Source organism: Corythoichthys intestinalis, chromosome 2, assembly GCF_030265065.1.
Source record: "Corythoichthys intestinalis isolate RoL2023-P3 chromosome 2, ASM3026506v1, whole genome shotgun sequence".
Lineage (NCBI taxonomy): Eukaryota > Metazoa > Chordata > Actinopteri > Syngnathiformes > Syngnathidae > Corythoichthys > Corythoichthys intestinalis.
The window spans coordinates 39,069,522-39,087,551 of NC_080396.1; the positions used below are offsets into that span (position 1 = coordinate 39,069,522).

Here is an 18,030-nt window from a genome sequence, read left to right on the forward strand (position 1 = left end):
TTCACACCGGGCTGCGACCAGTGTAAAATGGCCTTAAGAAATCAAGGTGGAAACAATTCTCGTTGTACTCTGTACAAAGACAATATTTATCATAATTACATATTTACTTATATTAGACAATGTTAGTACATATCAATGACAAATATTCCAATGTTTGTATACAATCTTAGAAATGTTAACAGGCACTGTCAGTGCACAGGACTTAAATGATGATAGACTCAAACACAGGTTTTTTTTTTTTTTTTTTTTTTTTTTTTAAAAAGCAAAAATAAAATACCTGCACATTTTATAAGGTTGCTACAACTCTTCTGATGTCACGTTTTTTCTCTTTTTTCTGTTTTGGATGTGGACCAAACCTTTGTTGTTCCTGTGGCTCATTGCCTTTCTTTGCACCTAATATTGTATTTACCTTCTGCCCTCTCCATTCAGCCCAAAGCTGAACACAGTGGCATACTGACGGTACCTTCTCCTTTTCTGTTGTTTTTCTGAGCAGGGTTCTATAGGTATTAGCAAGTCTCATTTAATGCTTTTTAATTCGACTTACAACTAATTTGGGCCCATGCCTAACTGCAAATAGTTGATTCCACAAATTGTAAGTGTTAAACAATTAATTTTTTTAATTGTTAAAAATACAAATGCATCTAAAACGCAACAAACAGCTTGATGCAACTTCTGTTTCAGTGAGGACACAAGGCTCAGGAAAGCCATGCATGCATAGAGGCGAGCTAGGAGAGGAACACTAGCAGCTGATGGGTAACAGAGAGCAACCAGAGTAGCTACCGGTACATACAAGAGATTCCTGGGTTTAAGATAACGTAACTCGTATAGGAAGCAAAACTGAGAAGCGCCCAGACTCGCACACGTAATCAAAATTAGATTTAGATAAATAATGTAAAAAATGTTCTTTTAACCGTCAAGTTTACGTAATTGTGAATGCCTCGAACATTTAGTTTAATGCATTTTAATGCTTTTCAAGGCCTGAATTTTGACCAAAAAAAAAACAAAATCCATTAAATGACATTTAATGTTGCTTAATGACCCCTATAAACCCTGCTGATGAATATTTACATAAGAAACGATACGTGACTGTAGCACAGCTGCAGTAGATTGGGAGCAGTAGATAGTAGGGCTGCAACGATCCGCTTTTGTCACGATTTGATCTGTATTCCAATACCTGTGTGGCAATCTGATACATATTACGATAACTCAACTATGGCAACATTTTACCTTTTCAAATTTATAAAAACACAGAGGCACTCGTCGTTAACTTTAACAAGTAACTGCAGTGCACGAGTGAGCAAGAAAAGCAGCAGGAGGAGGAGTGATCGGATTAGGACATCTCGTTTGTTGGCTTGTGACCAGCGCTGCGCTAGCGCAGCACATTAGAAGTATTTAAAGTATCGATACTCATAAAAAAAAAATCTATCGATACCCGGATCGTGACATTAAGGATCGCGATATATCGCCACATGATACTTTTTCCCAGGTCTAGTAGATAGTTACACCAAAAGAAAGTATGGCAAAATAGACTTACAGCAACAGAAGTAGGACAAAACAATCTTTTCATATATTGTTTTTTTTTTTTTTCCGAGCATAATATGTACAGATGCGTTATGTGAACATAGATGTAATGACTTGCATGTAAACAACATTACCATCGTAACAGCCGAGGAAATTTTGAGTGTACCTGATGTCACGAGCGATGGCGAGCTATCTGAACTACTCACATTTGCTTGGCCAAAACACCAAAACACTTCAGGCATTTAAAAATGGCTTCTCACAGCAGACTTGCCTACTTTGCTTGCTTCCTGTTTTTGTCCACTGTGAGGAGAAAAACTTGTTTTTTTTTTCTGCTGGGATGCACATGCTCAAAAAGATGACCATTCCTTTAAGTGGCAATCGTCAACATAAAGAAAGCTACCTTTTCCAAGGTAATATGATATACAAATCTTTCAGGTTAGGTGAACTGAAGTGTTGATGATCGTCCTTGTAGTGCTCATGAATTATATTTTAATTGATGTATTGTATATGCACTGTCGTATTTTGCAACGTTTTAATACACTGTTGTCATGGACCTTAGAAGAATAGTCTTTACCTGGGTACGGTATAGGTATCAATTAAAAAACAACTATAATAGATTTTTTTAATCTACTTCATTCCATACCCTATTTTCCTAATGGTCAACAATCAAGGATGGGACACTAAAAAGATTGTAAATTCTTACCTCTGATGAATTGGGGGATTCTTTAATCCTCAGAAGGACACCATGTAAAAGTGCTGCATCTTTTGCCACTTCTGCTAGATCACTTATTAGGGTGTTGTTCATCAGCAGTTCACTTGGTATCCCCTGGGCCATTCTGGTTAATATTTTTGGAAAAAAAGAGGAAGAAAAAACGCAGTCCGTGAGCTCAAGTATATTCAATGATTATAACATCGCCGATGGAAATCACGGCAAACCGCTCACAATATAAACGACAGATATTTGTAACGTTCTGCCAATTTTGGAAATATTGCAACTACTAGTATGAGTATTAGTCTTATGTTAACTGGATTTTAACTAAGTGTCGGATGTCCGAAACTTATATCAATAACTGCGTGTTCCTTTTGTGCCGTAACAATCTTATTTGAATTACAATGGAGAGGATATCAAATTATGAAACCACGATTACCTTTCCGGAGCACGTCTGGCGTTACTTTTGCTCTACGGGAAGATGGTGAATTTTGATACAGAGACAGGTGGCAACCATCGAAGAACTATCGGTTAGAACTAAATATATGAGGTGCAAAGCGTGTCCACGCATATGTACGATTCTCCTCCTGGCCGCTATTGGTTACTTTGAGTCATGTGATTCACACAACCAATCTGCGAGGTGAAAGCTGCTGAACGGTTCCTGGTGCGCGCTGTTAGCCAACAGAGACAAGCGTCGTCACTTGTCGGCCATTTTGCATCAGTGCCCTTCTTTAAACATCACATCATAATCAATGGACCGTGTACTTTAAAATAGCTATAACTTGTTCAATTCTTCACCGATACTCAAACGACTTGGTTTGTCATAATTTTCACAGATGCAGTAATTTTACTGGGTACTTGAGAATATTTAAGAAAAAAAAAATCTTCAAATCCAGCCTGAATCCAGCCACGTTCATATGGTTTGTTCTAAAGTAAAGCGTTTATAAGCCCGTCGAGGATTCAGCAAGTTAAGCATATTTTTAGTGGTGATAACCACTCACCTTACGTCATCTGCAGTAGAGCCTTCCGTAGAGAACTCCGACGCAAAATGGTCGCCAGTTACTTGCGCTGCCGACTCCGGCTTTATACATGTAGTGTGATATATGTGATATTTATGAAACAGTTGACCTGGGGTTCATGTCGCTCCTCTTAAGGTTGAAGGTAATCGGTAAGTGGTTCTTACACCGCCACATTAAGGAGCGTCTCGTGTTTCTTGAACGTGCATTGAAGACCATCCTCGGGCTAGTTTTACATCGAGAAACTCCTCTAATGTATCCTCTGCGGAAGTATTACAGTTCCTCGATGGTGATGCTAACCAATCACGATCGTCGAGAGCGACAGTTTTTACACTAGTGAGAGCTTTCTTGGAAGGTGTTGACCGCTCTCGTCTTTTTCCCTCCTTATGTCAGAGTCAAACGCAGACCTAACGCCACAAATGTTTCGAACGAATTTTCAGTGTTTGTTGTCTTTCGGAAAACAAGTAGATTTTAACCACATAATCAGCAAGTATTGTTCATCGTTGTTTGTGAACTACAAATTGACCACAACAGACGTCGCGAGTCGCATTGAGTTTAGGTCACCCGGCGGCGAGGTCAAACTATGGTCGTCAAACTCGTCATGGCAGTCGGGAAGTGACGGATGAGGAAGTAACAGCACGTGGCGGGAGATTTAAAAAGATTGTAAGGAGTGTCGCCAGTTCGCAACCCAATGTGAGTAGCGACAAGATGTGGGTCTGTTAAATCGTGCCTGCATGTATCAGATTATGAAAACGTTTTCTAATAATGTAAACTGCTGCGTACACCCCTTACATTTCCGCAGGTATTTAATTATATCTTTTCACGGGACCACACTGAAGATATGACTCTTACACAAGTAAAAGTAGTCTTTGTACAGCTTATATAGTAGCGTAAATTTATAGTTTTCTCAAAATAACTAAAAAACAGACATTATTATTAAAAATAGTATTTTTTCATCAATTATTAATAAATATTGTTTTTTAAAAAATAATAATAATAAATTCCGAAACACACCACATACCCAAACTGTCGGAAAAGGGTCGCAAATCAACGCATGCACGGTTAGCTTCTGCATGTACTACGCATGCGCCACACGCATGTTGTTGATACTCACATTGTGTTGCGACAAGTTGTATTAAAATAATGTACGTAAAAAGAGAAGGACAAGTTACCAGATAGTGGTAATTATTACATCAGAGAGGGAGCCAAATTTGGAAACTGATTGTAATAAGTATTCTACATATATTCTGAAGAAATTGGAAAGGTAATGCTGTGTTTAAAGAGATACACACGGTTTATCACTGATGACCTCCAAGGATGGAGGACAACAAGAAACAGCAATCAGAATGAATTATTAAATAGGAAAAAAGTGCAGTGCAGCATTCCTTGTGGACGAGCAAGAATTTGGTAAAGGGAGCTATCAATTGCCACGTTTACATGGAGCCAAATATTCCAATTACAATCGGTTTAGATGTTCAAACCGAATAAATGTGTTCCATATGAACACCTCATTCGGAATGAACAGGCCCAAACCGAATGGAATTTCATTCCGATTCACAGGGGTGGAATATTCCTTTTCCCAAACCGATTAGAAGTAAAATTATATCATGTAAACAGGGAAGCGGAATGGTGTCTAGTTGCGTTCTTTCTGCACATGCTCCGTACTGACGTGGTGACGTCACTTGGTGACGTAAGTAACGTCACTTGCAACATGGCTTCCAAGCACACGCACACGGCGGAAAGTTTATATCCATGAATCCATCCACCAGCCCACACAACTTTTTAAATGAACGGCGTGTCATTCTGAAATTTTGTTTCCACTCGAAAAGTTAAAACAGCAGCTGATCTGACGATCGATCTCCATGTTTTGCAACGTGCCGCTTTGTTTTGATTAATCTGCGCATGTCAGACGGCAGTTGTCAAACGTCCTTTCGGAATAAAGGCAGACACATGTAAACGCTGGATCGGAATAGATGAAGTGACATGTAAACAGCTGATCTGAAATTTCCATTCGGAATGATTTGAATCGGTATGAATAAAAGTCAGCATGTAAACGTGGCTATTATCAACATTAAATATGATAACAACGACCTTCCACAACACTAAGCCATGTTCTGATTGGCTGTTAATGGAACTGTTTCGCAATGGTAAGACTTGCACCTGTCAGTACATTTTGTACTTGCACGCAACAGATGTCGCGCTTGTATTTATTTTTTGTGACGCAAAACTATTAGAGGCGGATTTTTAATTTTCACACACATGAAATATTTATGCAAACATACAGGGTTCTTTTTTCAATCGCCCAAATTAGTTTTGAAATCCCACATTTTTTGCAAGTGCAGACATTCTTTTATGAGACTAAATTATTGTAACGAACATATCAATTATGTTTTGGGTCCGTGTCTCTTTTGGTAATTGGATATTACGTTTTGAAACGAGTTTGAAAAACAGAAAAACGGCTGGTTATTTGGTTTTCGTTTTAAAACGGAAAAATCAAAATTGAAATACAGCTTGATTTTCTTGTTTCTTATATGGAACGAATAAGGAAAAGTCCCAAAACAGTTTAATTTTTAATTTTAAATTCTTTAACCAAAATAGAATTTAGCACGAGACAAAAATCGAAAAATGGTCCGTATATTGGTTTTTAGTTACCGGAAGTTCTCCTACTGACCGGGAGATGGCGACAGCTTGACGCCTACACATATGTCTGCCATCCGGTCTTTGTCAGGTGACGTAACACTTGCAAAAGCTGCAGTGCATTGTGGGTCGAATCGCCATTTTGGATGTAAACAACTGAACAGTGATAAACGTCTGCTTTCATTATTGTCTTTGATAAAATGGGACACTCGTGTTGTGTGAAAGGCTGCCATACTAAATCACAAGACAAAAATGGCACTACGACGTAAGATTTTTTCGTTTTCCCACTTGGAAAAGAGGATATGGACAGCAGGTTGAACGAACGAAGCGGCGTCGGATGGCCTGGGTCAGAGCGGTGAGACGGAAGGGCATCACTTTCAACACCATATCTCCCTTCATGCGTGTTTGCTCTCGGCATTTTCATAAAGGCAAGTCAGTTTTTTTTTTTTTTTAAGTATGGATACTGAATGCTGTTTTTTTTTTTTGCTTTCTAAAGTCGCTATTTTCTCATTGGCTAACCTTAGCTAGCTAGCTTCAGTTGTAAACTACAGGCAAAGAGGGGGGCAGTGGAAATGGGTTAAACTGTTCGTGATAAATCAGTGTTTATTTAGTCATCGTTCATAAAAACATTACAGAGTGAATGATTTGAAAGATAAACAGCAAAAATGCACAGAAATATTTATCAATGCGTGAGTTTTGTGATATGATAGGATGGTAGCATTTCTAATTAAGTGGTTACGATTGTGAAATGCCATGGAAACATCCAATCTTACCTAGCTTTCAAAATAAAATGTAACGTGATTGCAGGTGAACCAGCTTATGAAATGATGGAGACTGACCCAGACTGGTCAGTGGTCACCTACATCTGGGACACACATCTGTTACACCGACATACACTGCACGCTCTGCAAGTAGGCGTGAGCAGCTACGGAAAGAGAGACTGCAAGCACCAGAAATGGGGGTCCAGCAGGATGCAAACATTGAAGAGCTGCAGACCAAGGAGAGACCATCTGAGCCTGGTGAAATAAACAGTCACCAACAGAATAAGGAGGGGACACCTGATGCTGGAGAAGAAAATGGTCAGCTACAGACTGAAGAGGGGACACATGAAGCTGAAGAAGGTGATCAGCTAATCACAGAGGATGAGACACACAACACCAGTCAGGATGTGACATTGTGTGTAAAATTGAGGCGTTCGATTGTATGGCCAGGTAGAGACGCTCTGCACACAATTATGCCTCACCAGTTTGTGGAGGCCTTTGGAAACAGAGTGGCAGTGATTATTGACTGTTTTGAAAATTTCACTGAGAAACCATCAAATATGAAAACATGTGCCCAAATGTTTTCTAGCAACAAGCACCACCACACTAAAGTACTTAATAGGTATTACACTCAAGGGAGCCATTTGTTTCTTATCAAATTTGAGAATCCATGTTGAAAGGGTCATCTGAAATGTTTGTCAGAAGTATAAGCTCTTAACAGGAACCATGCCCATAAACATGATTTTTCCATGTGAAGGTGAAGAAGCCAGAATGTTGGATAAGGTTGTCACTGTGTGCTGTGCACTGACAAACCATTGCCCAACAATAGTTTAATACAATTAGTTTTCTTTTTGTAGTATTTGTACAAGCAAAGTTTTTATACGTTTTTAGATCACTTAAACCTGTTTAATAAAGTATGTCAATGACAATTTTGATGTCTTCTTGACTCTCTGCCTCTCAAGTACATAAAGAACCAGTGTTGGTTTTGATAATGAAAAGTTCTTTACTAATTACATTCAATTTTGTGGAGATTAACACTGAATAGGAAATACGATGTTTGCTAATAAAACGAGAAGCTTTACAGTTTTACTTTTTTTAGATGTATAATTTTTACTAAAATTCTCAAAACAGCAGCAACACAATGGTAAACAGAAAATAGCAATACAAGGAAATATAAAGTGTGCATACGAAGTAAAATAACACTAGTTGTAGAATAACGTATTCAAGTAAATTTGTCCCACTTCACATGTCAAGTCCTGCGTTGAGAGAAGTGCACATCTTCACATGGCAATGTCAACACTGAAACAATATATTGTGCACTATACATGAATTTGCATGTCATTATGACAGTTCCTTCACCTGTTTTAGTCATGTGATGTTTAAGATTATATTCAAGGAAGCGCTATATAAGTATAACACCATTTACAATTCAAGTTCAACAATGTTCAAGCATGGTCTATGGTTCAAGTGAGAGCTGTATCATGTTTCTTGGAGGAGCAACGAGAGTAGATCCAAAAGTCTTCTTTAGCGTTCCGTGTTGTCGCAGTCCTGCGGTCGAAATGCTGAGAGATCCTGCACCCAGCCATTCGAGAAATGTCCGTGAGCTTCGAGAGATTTATAGTTTAAACTGTTCATATGTGTAAGCAATGATACCGTAAACGAGGTAGTTTGTTATATCCAGCGATGAAGTTGGAGGCAGTAATGTGGCGTCGGAGCTCCATTCTTTTGTAGGGAGGTCGTACGGATCTATATTATTGATAGTCGACAATTTAGCCAAATACCGATCCCTGGCCTCCTTGATAAGTTTGTCCCTGTACGGTATCCTCTCATGCTTGAAGCAAAAAGTTTTAAAACGGTTTAAAAACTCACTGCTTCCCTGGCTACTCCTGCTCTGGTTTGTTTACATCCGCGGTACACCCAAAATGGCGCCTGGGGGCGCGTCCGCTAGTTTGGGCACGTGACTGACAAAGACCGACGGATGGCAGGCATATGGAGATGGGCATATGTGTTGGCGTCAAGCTGTCGCCATCTCCCGGTCAGTAGGAGAACTTCTGGTAACTAAAAACAAATATACGGACCATTTTTCGATTTTTGTCTCGTGCTAAATTCTATTTTGGGTAAAGAATTTAAAATTTAAAAATCACACTGTTTTGGGACTTTTCCTTACTCGTTCTAGATAAGAAGCAAGAAAATCAAGCTGTATTTCAATTTAGATTTTTCCGTTTTAAAACGAAAACCAAATAACCAGCCGTTTTTCTATTTTTCGATTTTTCTATTTATGTAATATCCAATTACCAAAAGAGACACGGACCGTTTTGGAAGCAAAAATTCTTTTTTTTTTTTTTTGGGCTTGAACATGATCCCAGCCCGCAACCCTCGTACTGTACCTTGCTTTTTTTTTCTAAACAAAATAGATGCAGGAACAGTAGAAAAATGGATTTACATATAGATAATACACACAAAAATTAAATAATATCAAATATACATAATATGCCACTGGGCACAAATCTACAAAACATTAACAGAAGCAAAATTAGTCACAAAATATTTTTAGTATTTTTTTACAGATTATTTTATTTTTATTTTTAAAGAAGGATATATGGTAATTTCTTTCTGGAAGTGTAAGGGAAGGTAAAGGTTAATTGGATATACATTTGTGTAGATAAATTTTATGCAATGAGCAGGCATAGACAAGGAGCGGTTAAATAGGTATTTTCATTTTTAAGGGGTTTGTAAAAACAAAAAACGTTTTCCAATTTGAATTTACAGTCCATGTGCAAGTTCCTGATTATGAAATTGCAAGGCCTTGCGAAAGTTATTGGAGAAAGACCATGTCCAAAAGAGATGCTGAACCTTTTAAGTTTTTATTTTTATTTTTATTTTTTTATGATGTGGTTAGCTGGGTAGTACCGATGGATAATTTTTAAAGGGACTTTACCTTATTTGTTAACAGAAATGTGTTAGGGATTTCCACACCTTAAAACAAAGAATACTTGAAGCAAATTGATCCCAAAATGACATAACATATGGAGTGGGTCTAAGTTTCTTCTGGAAAAATGACCAAACAGATTTATTGTAATATACGTGATGCACTAGGCACATTTTCCCCAATCCTGAATTTAGAATATTGGGAGCAGGCATCAATCATTGGTAACTGAAAAAAATCCAGGAATTCAGAGTAAGACATAAGGTGCCCATTACCATTAAAAAGTTGTTTCAGTTCAATTGTGAAAGAATAAGAATTCATTTTTATAAAGGATATATCTATTATCCCTGATTAAGTGCGCATGTTGTGGAGAATTATGTTTGTAAATCATGGACCATGCCAATAAGACTTGTCTGTGGAACATAGAGACCTTTCCTGATAAATGTCAACATTAGTGCTGCAACAATTGATCGATTAACTTGAGTAATTCAATTAGGAAAACAACTTCTAATCAAATTTTGCTGCTTTAAGTATTCGTTTAATTAAGAGTGGTGTTGTAATGGTTTGTTTTGAAAGTGTTTGCATTTAGTTTTATTAATTTGGGTGGATACACTGATCTCTCGTGGCAACAGTGAATATGACGTCACTCATTTTAAATGGCTGAATCCAGTGGCTTCCTGTTATGACGGTAAGTTCTTTGAGCTAATGTTTTTTATCTGTATTTGTAATTTATAGGTATATTTACTGTTTTTTTTCTTTGTTGTTGTTGTTGGTTTTTTTTTGTTTTTTTGTTTGTTTTTTTTGTTTTTGTTTTTTTGAATATGTGAATGATTTGTTAAGAGCATTGTAAAAAAAATTTTAGCATTTTATAGCATTTAAGATAGCGGACTTTTGCTAGGCAAGTTGGCCAATTGCTCATTTGTTGTACTTGAATCCTGATTTTTTTTTTCCCCCATTTGAGGCTAAGCTCAGGTATTTTATTTTTAAATGAAAGTGCAATTCTGTATAGTTTAAAGAAACACTCGGGAATTTTATTTTGTATTTGCATTTAATGCGCTTTTGAAAGTGCCATCTTGGCAAGCCTTTGTTTTACATCTCCTAAAACATATTCTGCAACGCATTAAATGTCCCCAATCCGATTATTTGAACTAACAAGTTGATAGATTAATCGACTACTAAAATAATCGACAGCTGCAGCCCTAGTCACCATTATTATGCACTTGGACATAAACCTAGAAGTCATCTTTTACACACTTTTTAATGCTTCCAGACACAATGATGTTCCTTTTTTCATTCAAAAATTTTAAATTAAATTTAAATAATATTTGGCCGATTGACACCATGATAAAGCCTATTTCTTTTTGTGATCCAAATAGGGATGAGTGAAAGAGGATTCTGGATGTTTTAGGCTATATCTCATTCAATTTTTATTTTTTCAATCAAATTTTCAATGCATAATATTTTATTTGTCAAATTTTCATCACTGAACTGAAAGTTAAAATAAGTTCTAATATCCAAGGAAATGGCTACTTGATTTGTCTAACAGAGAAAAAAACTCCCCTTTAACAAATTATCTTTTCTTTGCAAATATTCTTATACTGTGGTCCTACTAAATAAAATTCACAAGAATAAAATAATATTAATCATTATGTTATGAAGACTATTGTGTAATTCTTAACCCCTTCAGTCCCGCCATTTTTTTCTGTTGGGGGGGAAATTTGCTGATTTTTACTGTTCTCAAACACCACAACAAAGTGCAATTTTTTTGGTCGGTGATATTTCATGCTTTTATTGTAATTTTTAATGCGTTCACAGGAGAACACCAGGATAATGTGGCCATAAATTGTCATATGAACTTAACAAAGCTTGCATAGAATGAATTCAAACATGAACATGTAATTGTAAACTTTCTGGTCGAAAAATGGCAGGAAACAGCCAAGGTCATCAACAATCAATTGTAGAACCTGCAAAAAGAGAGATATATGACATCACAACCTTGCTTTCAATAAATGACAAAACCTCCAGGGTATGTTTAGTATTTTTTGAAAGTGATGGGGCTGCAAATTATATCCATTAGTCGTGTATTTCAAAACCCCATCTACACACGGGCATATGCTTAAAACCAATATGTAATAATCACATATACAGTGGTATGCAAAGGTTTGGCAGATAAACACAGCAATTTTTGAGAAGTGAAGTAAAGTTTATAGGATAAGCAGAATGTGCATGATAAAACATATAGTCCGGTGCATAAATGTTGGCACCCTTGTGTTTTTATTGATTAGAAAATCTTTAGTACTAATTTTTGGAGTGTGCTTTATTTTGATTAACCGGTGACTAGTCCAGGGTACCCCACCGCTCATCAAAACTCAGATATGTTCAACTGCAATCACTTTGAGGACTATTAAACACATTGATGAACTCTCGGACAAATATTTCACTACCTTTACAGAGCCAAGATTTGCTTTAAATTGAAATCTCACAACACTACCAAACCCAAGACTGAACAATGTGCATATACTGAAATAATGTCTTAATTTAGCAAATATGTTCAGCCAGTATGATGTATGCCCTGTCCTGTTTTGTTGAAGATAAGGCTTTAGCAGCATTTCGTTGTATGAATGGGTAAGAGTGAATGAATGTATTTGGTAATTGCTTTATTGTCCTGGCATGGATACCTGTCGTTTAAACTTATTACCGCCAGGGGGAGATAAAGGATTGTATCTACCCTTGCTGTGTTCTGTGTGCGTCCCAGATTCCTGCAAAAGACAACATTTTACCCAGGTCTGTGCACAAGTTTGAGTATGATAGATGGACAGAAATATAATGGCTTGAATGATGTCTTGGGGACACTGCATAGCAGAAGAGTACTAAAGAGATATGAGAAAATATTAACCTGTGCCAAGTGGGTCGACTCGTACTGTATACTAGAAAACTGTTTTGTCTGTGACTGTGCTCGTAGATGGCAAACGGACAGCTGTCAAGGGCTGATGCATTGGCCTGCTCCGATTGCAGACACGCATGTCATGTGATGCTCTACTCTGACACGAAAAGTCAGCTTTTTGGTAGAACTCCCATCAAACATATCATACTGGTAAGGAGAAAAACATGTTTACATACATTTTGAATGTATTAGCCAAATCCTGTGTGTTTGATTTTCTATATTGTTGAAATAGCTACGTATTTGGTGCATTTTCTCTTCACCTGGTTATGTCTGAAATGTGTTTACTTTTTTGGAAGCATTGTTGAGGTTGTAACATTGTGTATGTACCCTGTCACGCAGATGCAGATGCGCTTTGACGGTCTGCTTGGTTTTCCTGGCGGGTGAGTTTCTCTACTCCCTTTTTCCTTTTTTTTTTTTTTTTTTTTCCACTTTATATAAACAATAAGCAATTTACTCTGGTAATCCTTTTTAGTTTCACCATGCCAAGTGTTGATGTCAAGATTGCTCATCAGAGGATCAAAATGCACAAGGACATCTTGCATCATCCTTTCTGAGTTTAGCCCACTGTTTAGATTGTTTTAGCCATAGTCATGCCAGCCATTTTTCACAAGATTGTACGCTTGTGCATGCACACCGAATGCCAGAGACTCCGTATTAAACCAGAAGTTGTGTTGGACTTGTAAACAGGAAAAAATGGTTGTAGCTCATGAATGTCGACCCGAAATCGAATATGAGCATTGCGGATCTGTTGAAAAAAGGAAATAAAAGTGAGGAACATTTTGAAGGTGCTCTCCGTGGTTACATGTTGGCAGTGCATAGAGCCTGGGCACATTTGTGCGCCTTTAATGATGAGACCTAAGATATGGATCAGAAATTTTCACACAAGTTGGGCCGTTCTGGCCATCACTACTTTAAGGTACAGAACAAATATTCCCTCATTTCTACCATGGAAGAAAATGCTTCTCATGGTCAACAAAGTGCGTCATGTCATGTCGGCACATTTTAGAACTAGAAAGTGTCACCCTCCAGTGGACTTTTCTCTGTCCCCAGTGCTCCTGATTTTATTGGGCGCAGAGGAATAACATAGAGGGTAAGTATTTGCATCATAAGGTACGGTGTGATGTCACACTGTGACCAATTCCAAAACCTAACTTTGGTAGAAGAATTTAACTTGCAAAGGCTACAGATATCAAATAGAATACTTTACAGATAAGGCGCTTCCACCATGGCACACTCCCATGTTGACCTATCGTGTGCATGAAGCAGTTTAAAATATTGCAATACATTGATCCCCCGCTACTTTGCTCTTCAAACTTGGCACCCTCAGTCCAACGCGTTTTTTTTTTTTTTTTCCAATTGAAAAAAGAAAAAAAAATACAGATGAGCTGTCCCGAGCCAATGGCGTAGTCTCACTCTCCCTCTCTCCCTTCTTCCCTCCCTCTCTCTTCTTTTTGTTCGTAAGGCATGGAGTTGCTTATTAAAGTTAACGATGATTGACAGATGTTTTGGGTTTGGTGTTGCCAGAGACAACTTCAATGTGCCGTATGCGTCAATATTCGTTTAACTTGTTAAGCATTTGCTGTGGCAACTCATTGTCTGTAAGTTAGCAGTTTGAGCGGATTTGAGTGGACTCACTCAATGAAGCATTTCTACTACTTTATTCTTGTTTAAAAATAATTCAGTGGGACAGTAACATGTTTAAAACATAACTCACTTAACTCATGATTATTACATCTGAAGTGCTTAAAAACATTTATTAAAATGAAATTATACGTATATTTATATATTTCCATTTTTTTTTAAATTTTACTTTGGAGGGCGGGTGCATGTCTTATACGTATCTATTTCCAATGCTAAATCTGAATAAATACATTAAACACACAACAGGCGCTACTTCGCGGTTTTTCACTTATCGCGCCAGGTTTTGTTCCCCATTAACCATGAAAAACGATGGATCACTATAATGACTTTAGTGCTTCTTCAAGGACTACACCCGCGGTAAAAAGTTTTGAGACACTTCATCATTCAGTAGGATGAGAAAGTGTCTCCAAAATTTGACCACGTGTAGTTTACATACAGCTTCCATCAATAGTGGAATAGAAATGCTTTCTTTAAGTGATTCTTAATTTGCAATCAGTCCACTTTCTAGATTGATTTAAACACGTTCTAGATTGATTTAAACACGTAGAGCAGACATGCCCAAAGTCTGGCCCGGGGGCCAAATGCGGCCCATGGTCAAATTTCATCCGACCCCCAGCCTCTGTCATAAAATCAATAACGTCTGGCCTCCACACAGACTTAATAAATTGGTCAGCAGTACTGCTACCAGCATATGAAGTAGCTTACACACTAAATGCTGCTCCTCCTTTACCCACTAAAAGGCAGCAGCACTCTAAAGCAGGGGTGGGCAAACCGGTCCTCGAGGGCCGCAGTGGGTCCTGGTCTTTGTTCCAACTGACCCAGCACTGATAGTATAACCAATGAGGTTTCAGCAGAAATGAGAAGCACCTGACTGCAATCGACTGATTGCACTTGTAAAACAGCAGATTGGTGAAAATGTGTCCTCTTAATGGGTTGCAACAAAAACCCGCACCCACTGCGGCCCTTTGTGGAATAGTTTGCCCGCCCCTGCTCTAAAGCAACATTACGCCGTGTGACCCTTTACTTCCAATTTTGTAAAATGGCGATAATCAACAAAAAAAGGGAAAGTTAACTCCGACGGCCGACGATTCAAGGATAGGTGGAATTTGCACTACTTCCTCACTAAAATATGCAACAACTGTGTCTGCCTCATTTGCAGAGACAGTCGCTGATTTTAAAGAGTTCAATGTGAGGCGATATTACCAAACAAGACACGCTGACATGTACGACAAGATAACGGAAGATTCGCAACGAGAAATTGAAGCAACTTGAAGCTAGTCTAATTTCACAGTAGCAGTATTTCGCAGGAGCCCGAGAGTCGAAAGATAACTCTGCAAAGGCTAGTTGCGAGATTGTTGAAATTATTAATTAAAAACAAATAATAAAGCAAATGTGACAGACAGAATGGGTTGCTGAAATTTGTTTAAATATATTGTTCTACGTAAAGGACGGCAGCCAAGGTCGGCCCCCCACATTTTTACCTCACCAAATCTGGCCCCCTTTGCAAAAAGTTTGGACACCCCTGACGTAGAGGATTACTGTGGAGCAATAGGCCCGAAATTGTTGATGTGCATTTTTGTTTGATTTTAATCACTGGGCACTTATCTTTCCACCTCTTCAGGTTTGTTAACCAAGAACAGGAGAGCCTGGAGGAGGGACTTTTTAGGGAATTGCAGGAGGAGTTGGGTGTGGCTGTTTCTTTATCTGAAGAGGATCATGTGGATGCTCGCCATGCCCCTGGAACCTCCCCTTCATCCCCCCGTCTCATCACTCACTTCTATGTGAAGAAACTGAAGGAGGAGCAGATTAGGGAGGTGGAGCAAGCGTCTGCATCCACAGCAAAAGATCATGGCCAGGAGGTAGTTTACATCTACAGTATGCTGTTACCTCTAGTATGACAGATTGAAGCCATTTTTTACAATCCCGGGTCCCCATTCTCTTTCTTATGTCAAGGTTCTGGGGCTGGTCCGAGTCCCACTCTACACCACTAAAGGTGGGGGTGGGCTCTCATCATTCCTGTCACATGCATTCATCGGAAATGCTCGCACCCAGCTGATCAACTCTCTGCTGCGCTTCAACCTGCTTTCACCCGAAGATCTGAACAAAGCTCTCAAGCACTCACTGAAAACGCATGCAAATGGTGCAGTGGACCTGAAAGCAGCACTTGCGTTGACCGAGGCCAAGAAGGATCAGTCTTGAATCGCGGTTACTCCAGCACACACATGCAGTCAAAATATTGATTAACAGTAGTGAAAGTTTATCCATCCACACCAAACTCCTATAATCATGCTGGAACACAAATGGGTCGCTCCTGAATTGTTCTACACAGGAAGCATATAGCTGTAGACCGATAAATTTGAAGCCTTCAGTATTTTTAATCAAGAAGTGAAAATCCTTTACAGTATTAAAAAGATCCACTAAACAGAATAAAATGTTTTTTGCTGTTTATTATTTGGGTAGTAATAGTTTACAGCTAACAAAAACCTGAAATTCACCATCTTGAGAAATCAAAATGGTACGTAACAACAATCAAAAATGATTATCATTTAGAAATTGCCCTTTGTATGTATTTTTGCAATATATGAATGAATTTATAGAGAATGAGTTTCTCTTTTTGAACTGAACTACAGAAATTAATGAACTTTTCCACACGTAATAATTGTCCAAATGTCTTGATTAAATGTAATAAAATTAAATCTTATGGAATATAGGAAACCCCCTAAATCATTTCATCAATGGATCGTGATTTGTGCATCTAGAGAATAGTATGTACGCATATTTCTCCAAAGAACATCTGAATATGGTTGTGTTGGATTCGGTTTCAAGTCTGTTCTCCTGTACCTAGTATTTCCCTTAAAAAATAAAACGGTGAAAAAAGACAAAACATTACAACACAGCACTGTCGGCCTTCTATCACTTGTGCCCAATGAAGGTCATTATGTTGGGTTTCATTTTCAGTGTCTAGTTTAATATTCACTATTGGACAAAGTAATGTATTACCTTGGGTTTTTGTAAGACTTTTGGCCATGTACTAAAGGAGACATTCCGTGCATTGTTTTCACAATTTCATACAGTTGTATCGTGTAGGTGTCGTATTAAAAAGTGTCCTTGGAATTCTCATGTTAATTCAAATATAGAAACGATACTCTTTTTGGAAATCGTAGCATATTGTTATGAAAATAACGCACTGTTTATGGTGAGTAGACTGCTAGTTTTGAACAGTCCAGATTGTGAAGAAAGGCATTAGCACCCATGAATATGAAGTTAAAGTAACCCTTTTATTGTGTACTTCTCGGAGGTGGCCTTTCCAAAACCAAGTTGCTGAATTACTCTGGGCAATTAGTATGCTGTCATGTCCACATGCAGTTGCACTCACAGAATAACTCGCCAAACACAAATACCTCACGTCGATAACTTTACCGATCATTTGACTGTGCCAGTTGCCAGCAATATGCATTAATTCTTATTAGTGTTATCATTGCATCTCTGTCTATTTTTTGGTCCAGCCAGATTATGTGTAGAGAATGGATTACATATCATAAAGTAAGGAAGTTTCGCTTACATAAGCAATTTAGGAAATGGGCAACTAGAGACCCAATCATTTGTACATACAGTGGGGCAAATAAGTATTTAGTCAACCACTAATTGTGCAAGTTCTCCCACTTGGAAATATTAGAGAGGCCTGTAATTGTCAACATGGATAAACCTCAACCATGAGAGACAGAATGTGGAAAAAAAACAGAAAATCACATTGTTTGATTTTTAAAGAATTTATTTGCAAATCATGGTAGAAAATAAGTATTTGGTCAATACCATAAGTTAATCTCAATACTTTGTTATGTACCATTTGTTGGCAATAACGGAGGCCAAACGTT

The 18,030-nt window shown here is 38.0% G+C and overlaps 2 protein-coding genes across 9 annotated transcripts in view; one reads left to right on the top strand and one right to left on the bottom strand.

The window, feature by feature from the left end:
- gss (glutathione synthetase) overlaps positions 1-3,818 on the bottom strand; it is a 42,567-nt gene extending 38,749 nt beyond the window's left edge. For 2 of the 3 annotated variants that reach the window (XM_057827200.1, XM_057827191.1), the window contains exons 1-2: positions 2,670-2,823; positions 2,225-2,357 (exon numbers count right to left, since the gene is read on the bottom strand). In XM_057827200.1, the coding sequence (XP_057683183.1) occupies positions 2,225-2,356 (132 nt within the window). In that variant the 5' untranslated portion in view covers position 2,357; positions 2,670-2,823. Of the gene's footprint in view, positions 1-2,224; positions 2,358-2,669; positions 2,824-3,231 lie in introns of those variants that run through there. The other variant, XM_057827208.1, reaches the window with a different exon arrangement.
- On the top strand, positions 3,245-17,022 carry zgc:103759 (U8 snoRNA-decapping enzyme). Of its 6 annotated transcripts, none has more exons than XM_057827235.1 (5): positions 3,245-3,398; positions 12,533-12,664; positions 12,854-12,894; positions 15,777-16,014; positions 16,109-17,022. In XM_057827235.1, exons 2-5 carry the CDS (start codon positions 12,533-12,535, stop codon positions 16,352-16,354), a joined length of 657 nt encoding a protein of 218 aa, XP_057683218.1. In that variant the 5' UTR covers positions 3,245-3,398; the 3' UTR covers positions 16,355-17,022. The 6 variants fall into 6 exon arrangements, with proteins under 6 accessions (XP_057683218.1, XP_057683209.1, XP_057683227.1 ...); XM_057827226.1 differs by lacking the exon at positions 3,245-3,398 and adding an exon at positions 3,602-3,939; XM_057827244.1 differs by lacking the exon at positions 3,245-3,398 and adding an exon at positions 3,602-3,909.
- The last annotated feature ends 1,008 nt before the right edge of the window (positions 17,023-18,030 follow it).

Coding starts and splice junctions, on each gene's coding strand:
- zgc:103759 (XM_057827219.1), top strand. CDS start 8,096: ATGGTCTATGGTTCAAGTGAGAGCTGTATCATGTTTCTTGGAGGAGCA. Junction 12,665..12,853: donor CCATCAAACATATCATACTG/GTAAGGAGAAAA, acceptor CCTGTCACGCAG/ATGCAGATGCGCTTTGACGG. Junction 16,015..16,108: donor CAAAAGATCATGGCCAGGAG/GTAGTTTACATC, acceptor TCTTATGTCAAG/GTTCTGGGGCTGGTCCGAGT.